Source organism: Diaphorina citri, unplaced genomic scaffold, assembly GCF_000475195.1.
Source record: "Diaphorina citri unplaced genomic scaffold, Diaci psyllid genome assembly version 1.1 scaffold31827, whole genome shotgun sequence".
NCBI classification, from domain to species: domain Eukaryota; kingdom Metazoa; phylum Arthropoda; class Insecta; order Hemiptera; family Psyllidae; genus Diaphorina; species Diaphorina citri.
Genome location: NW_007409163.1, coordinates 1 through 6,204, shown reverse-complemented (window position 1 = coordinate 6,204; position 6,204 = coordinate 1). Strand labels below are relative to the sequence as shown.

Below are 6,204 nucleotides of genomic sequence, written 5' to 3'. Positions count from 1 at the left end.
AGAACAAATAAACAATGCAAAATTAACATAAATTAGTTAAAATTAAAAAAAAGTTCCTACTCATATTTTTTTTAATAATATAAAAATTAAAAAAATAATTTTTTGTGGGAATAATTCTTCAAGAAATTATACAGAGTGTGTGGAAAGTCACAAAAATACACCGAGTGGTAGCCACAATAGGACCAACAGTTACTCTCTGTGTAACTTTGTATTTTCTTTGTTTTTTTTCTTTTTTTTTTTAAATACAGACTTTTTATCTATTTTTTTAAAAAATAGATTTTTAGGGTACATTTTTTGACGTGGGGATAAAGGTGAGGTGCAAAATTTGCAAAAAATCGTGAGGAAAGGGGTAATTAGAATAATGGTAATGTTGGCCAAGAAGTGTTTTCTACTTGTCTACCGCTACAAAAAATTACCTGTACAGATTTAGAGGAGGAATTATATTTTGGGATCTCTTCAAATCAAACATTTAGTTACGCGTGAACGACCTGGGATTTCCAGAGTTAAAACGCCTTATTCGAAAAAAAAACATTTAGTTAAAGCGCCGACTGAAAAAAGAAAATTCTTCAAAACAAAACAAGATTTTTCGAATAACGCACAGAATTCTTCGAATCAAAGTTCGATTTTTCTAAGAAAACAAAATGTCAACTTTGTACAGTATACGAAATCCCTGTCGCGTATAATATCTCTAGTAGCGCGGTCAAATTTCTTGACTTGGCGGGGCGGAGCGCTACCGCGGCTCCTTATTTCTCTTTCTCCAACGGAAACTTTCGCTCTGTAGTAAGAAATCCAATTTATGATTCCCCTCAAAGAAAATATAAAACAAGATTTTATTTGTTGATATTTGATTGGTCAAACTTAAAAAAGCCCATCTTCACCCAGGTATACTGAACGAACTTTTATCCTTCGGGCCGGATTGAAAAAGAACCAGTGTGATTTCTCAAGGTTCAATTATAATTGATATTTCAAAAAGTTACCTTCATACTTAAAAGGTTCCCTCATTGGGATTCGAAAGGGCCCAAACACGATGGTTCGTTTTTGGGGACTTTCCCGTCTTCTTTCATTGCCTCAAAAGCACAGCCGATAATTTGGGAACTTTCTTTTTCGCTCCTAAAATCTTCTTTAAATCGAGACATGTTCAAAGATAAAGCCGTTAAGGTAGAAATACATTTACTATCGAGTCACGTGAGCTCACGTGTGTTCCTACCTTTAGTATAGTTACGAAAATGGTCAAAACAATTTGAGCAATCGAAAATACAGGCTTTACAAGTGAACATGTAAAACTACCTGTTAAAAACAGATTTCCTTTTCTGTTTCGGAATAAAAATGAAAAATGTTCGTTTCTAGGCTTGATAAAAAATATGGTAAAATAATGAAAATATTCCATTATTAAGTAGGCTGTGTTCACACATAGTCGACTGGATATCAAGTCTTCTTTTGTATTTGTTTTACATTGATTGACGGCCGTCCACTACGTGTGACACAGCTTTGGAGGCATGATAAGATTTAACATTTGAGTGATTTTTTAAATATTTGATGTTACGCACTATAAATTTAAAAAGAAGTGATTTTAATATTAAATTTCACATGAATCAACATAAGTGATTTATTATTTTATAAGTGATTATAAAAAAATATTTATTTAATAAACTAATTTAATTAATGTTAATAAAAGAGAAAAAAAAAACCTAAATCATGAAAGTATTTGTGATTCTTCCCAAATGTGTATCTTGGGAATAGAGAAGTAAGGAAAAAAAATTTTTCCTTTTGAAATTTTCACGGTGGGGAATGTCGAAATGGAACAATGCTGGGCAATGTTCCATTTCCCCCATTCCCCAAGATAAAACCATACTTAAACCATGAGAGTTACACAAGGAAAATACGGCTAGAATCGCCTTTGTAAAGCAACAATGTCTAGATTGGGGCCAATGAAAGTTACATTACTGTCCTTATTACAGGATAGGGGAAAAAAGAAGAGAAAACAAAACTTTCTAATAATTACTTTAGTAGTAGATAATAGAAAGTAAAAACCTGATCTAGACAATGTCCCTGAACAATTCATATTTTCACAAAAATTGTTTTTGTTTGAAAGGATAAATATTTTATATGTCAATTTAAATGAGTGATTTTGTTTTACTTAAAACGTAAAACATTGTCAAGAAGAAGAAGAAGAAGAAGAAGAAACTATGGGTCCATTAGTATGAGAGTATTTTTCCTGATGATTGTTTCATTGTAAAATTCCTATTGTTAGAAGAGATAGTGTTTTAGGTTATTCCAAGTAGGAGGTACTGTGAATGAGTACCCCCCATATGTAGTCTATTAGAAATCGTTTTATCCTTCAAAGGATCATTCAACTTACAGCATGTACAAGTACAAGAATTGGAAAGTTGTTTTTCAAATTTGTTAGACGAGATATATTTACAGTTGGGGTTAAAACGCGAGTGTGTTTTGTCAGAATTTTTAAGAGAAACGAAAACGCATTTTAAACAAGCAAAGGCTGTCGCATAAGCGCCACAAAGGGGTTCCGCCTTCGACGGAATGTTGTCATGTTACGCGAGACGGCGAGCGGTCGACAAGTCGACCAAGCAATCAACTAGCTAGTCTGGTGGTTGTTGTAGTGCTCGTTGGGGGTTTTGATCGGGTCTTCGTCGATGTAGGTGATATCACTCAGAGGTCTCTGATTGCCCAGTTGGCTGCGCGCGGATCGCAGACTCTGCGCGGAACGCCGTTCCTCTAGATCCTCCAGGTTGGATTTAAAGGCGCGTATTACTCTCAGTTGCGTTTGCAGCCGCGTCAACCCCCTCAGCCACAGGATGTGTGCCGCACGCTGCTGCCGGGTGTTCATTGCGGCTTCCGACTCGGGTTGGCCGCGGCCCCAGGAAAAAATCTTAGGCAGTCTCTTGGTGGGCACGGTGGTGACAATCTGCTGCCAGACGAGTGTTCCGACGCCGAAGAACAAACACCAACCCCACTGCTCCAGGGTTAGCGAATGCGTGGCGAACGCAATACCACCGTACTGAACGATGATGACCTGCGACACCATGGTGATCACCCAGATAGAGTAGAAGATCGGGTTGGTGAACAAACCTTCAAACACGTTGCGTTGGCCGTGGATCTTGCGCGCGTTGATTTCGTTGAAGAGGGTCATGAGGACGAACGTGTTGAATATGATAGTGAAGTGTTGTGTGGGGAGACTGCCATACTCTGCCCCGCGCCCCGTGGGGATATCCAGCAACTTGTCACCGAAGAACAGAATGCCGAAGATGATGACCAGCTGGTAGATGGCTTGCCCGATAATATTTTTCATCATGGTCTTGGATATCAACGCCTTAGTACGACCATAGGGTTTCCGCAGGAGGAGGTCCGGTGTAGGCATCTCGGTAGCCAAAGCCAGACTGGCTAACGTGTCCATGATCAGATTTACCCACAACATCTGTACAGCCTTGAGCGGACTGTCCTGCACAGCGCATGCGCCGATGAAAGCGACAATCACAGCCACCACGTTAACCGTCAGTTGAAACTGCAGAAACTTGGAGATGCTGTCGTACACGTTACGTCCCCACATGACGGCTTTCACAATGCTACTAAAGTTATCATCGGTCAGGATAATATCAGACGCTTCCTTCGCCACATCTGTTCCAGTGATACCCATGGCGAATCCAACGTCTGCTTTCTTCAGTGCAGGACCGTCATTGGTTCCGTCTCCCGTGACAGCCACCACTTCCCGTCCGGCACTGATCTTGCTGTCGATCATACCCTTCACCAACGTATACTTGTCACTAGGCGAGGAGCGTGCCAGGACACGGAGTCGTGGCCACACCTTGTCTAATAAGTTCTGCTGCACCTCACCATTGTTATCTCGGACGCGTCGATTAAACTCTTTGCCTTCCAAGATCAGATAGTCTTCTCCTGGCTTCACAATGCCACACTTGGTAGCGATGGAGCGGGCAGTGTTGATGTTATCTCCCGTCACCATACGGATCGTAATGCCAGCACGCTGACACTTCTTTATTGCTTCGGGTACTTCGGGTCGCACGGGATCTTCAATCCCAATAACACACAGACAGGTCAAGTGACTCACAATGTTACTCTCATCGTCCCAGTTTGGATCTCCCTCGATGTGCACCTGATTGATTTCCGCTTTGTCCGTGACGAAGTCCTTGTAAGCAATGCTGATTGTACGCAGTCCATCACACGCCATGGGTTCGATTACATTCCTCACGAGACGCCCTTGCATATCCTTGGTGAATTTCTCCAAATGACCATTACGTCCGTAGATGTACGAGCATTTCTTGAGAATAATCTCACTGGCGCCCTTCGTATACACACGGTACCCGTTCTTCTTAGGGATGACAGTACTCATGCTCTTACGCACCGAGTTGAATGTGTACACACGAGTGAATACTTCCTCAGGGAGATCATCCCGTACGGTCTGATAGTTCTTACCAATAGCAACAACAAACCCGAGCAGCGCGCACTCCGTCTTGTTTCCAACCTGTTTGGGCAACTCGTTGGCGTTCTCCGGAGCCATGATCTTCGACGTGTAGCCACTGTTCACCGAAATGCCCTCGACTATCTTGCTGGCAATGTCTTCCGGAATATCCTCGTACTTGGGGATGTTCTTGTATTGGACCTCGCAGACGTAGGCCTGTACAGCCGTCATGCGGTTGGTGGTCAGTGTGCCCGTCTTGTCTGAACAGATAGCCGTGGCGTTACCCATGGTCTCACAGGCGTCCAAGTGACGTACCAGATTGTTGTCCTTCATCATCTTCTTCACCGAATAGGCCAGGGACAGGGTGACGGCCAGTGGGAGTCCCTCCGGGACGGCAACCACAAGAACGGTCACACCCACCATGAAGAAGCGGACAAACTCTCGGAAGTAGATGGCTTTCCATTCTTCGTCTTCGATAACGAACTTCTTGACGCAATATTGTGAGATGAGAATGACGACTGTGAGAATGGCAATGGTGGAGCCTGCGTATCCAATCTGAATGGCCAACTTGGTGAGCTTGGCTTGCAGAACACTCTTCTTCTCATCATGTTTCTCCGCCACTTCCACCGGCTTCATGTCGATAGCCTCAATGGCGCTCTCCTCATCTCTTTTCTTCTTTTTCTTGTCTTTCTTCTCCTGCTTCACCTCCTCATCGTCCGTCGCGCCCAGCAAGGTGAAGATGATGCCTGCCTGTGAGTTCACGCCCACAGCGGTGACCACCATCTTGCCACTGCCCTCCATGACGTGAGTCCCGGAGAGCACCATCGGGTCAAACAGTTCTCCCTTCTTCACATGATCACTCTCGCCGGTCAAACTACTCTCGTCGATTTTCAGATCGTTGCTCTGAATGAGAATCCCGTCCGCGGGGAGCAAGTCTCCGTATTTGATCTGACAGATATCCCCGACCACAATGTCGCCGACGAATATCTGCTTGAGTTCGTTCTGTCGAATGACGGCAAACTTGTGCTCACCTTCGATCTGGTTCTGAAGGCCTCGGAATTGCTTCTCCTTGGAGTAATCATTGAACGCCGTGACGAGCACTACGACTATAACAGACACCAGGATGGCAGCTCCTTCAATCCACTCGTACTTGGTCTCTTCATTGTCGTGTTCTGATTCGCCACCGGGGTGGTAGAAAGAGAGACCTAACGACACTAGGGCGGCGATCTCCAAGATAATCAATGTCACGTCTTGCAGCGCCTCCCAGACGAGCTGTAGGAAAGTCTTCGACGGTTTGGGAGGGATGATGTTCGACCCGAAAACTTCCCGACGATGCTCGAGGTCGGTCTGCGAACCGCCAAGCCCCTCGTTGGGGGAGGTGTACAGCTTCTTACAGATCTCGGGGACACCTCCGTACTCGTTGATTTTGGCGATCCCTTCTCGGCCGCGCACCTCCATAAGTTCGCGGAGTTGCCGTAGGGTGATCCCATATTGGGTAGGGCGGCCATCGATTGTGGCCATTATTGCACGGAGTTGAAGTTACTCCACACCCGGGGTTTTCAAACAAATTCAATAATCCTTCGTCTTGTCTTGTTCTCCAACAAAACAACTTCCAAACTTCAACTTTAGCCGCGCTAAACTTCCATTTTCACATCCACAAAGAGACAACAAGCACAATTTTTTCCAAATCGAATCTAGTCAAGAATAATCGTAAAAGAATAACAAAAAGTGAACAATGATTGTACTAAGAAAATATTACAGGGGGGGGGGGG

At 43.7% G+C, this 6,204-nt stretch overlaps 1 protein-coding gene across 1 annotated transcript; it reads right to left on the bottom strand.

The window, feature by feature from the left end:
* Positions 1-1,808: 1,808 nt before the first annotated feature.
* Positions 1,809-6,198, bottom strand: LOC103523657 (plasma membrane calcium-transporting ATPase 1-like). The gene has a single exon (XM_017449281.2). The coding sequence runs from the start codon at positions 5,951-5,953 to the stop codon at positions 2,594-2,596; it is 3,360 nt and encodes a 1,119-aa protein (XP_017304770.1). The 5' UTR covers positions 5,954-6,198; the 3' UTR covers positions 1,809-2,593.
* Positions 6,199-6,204: the final 6 nt, after the last annotated feature.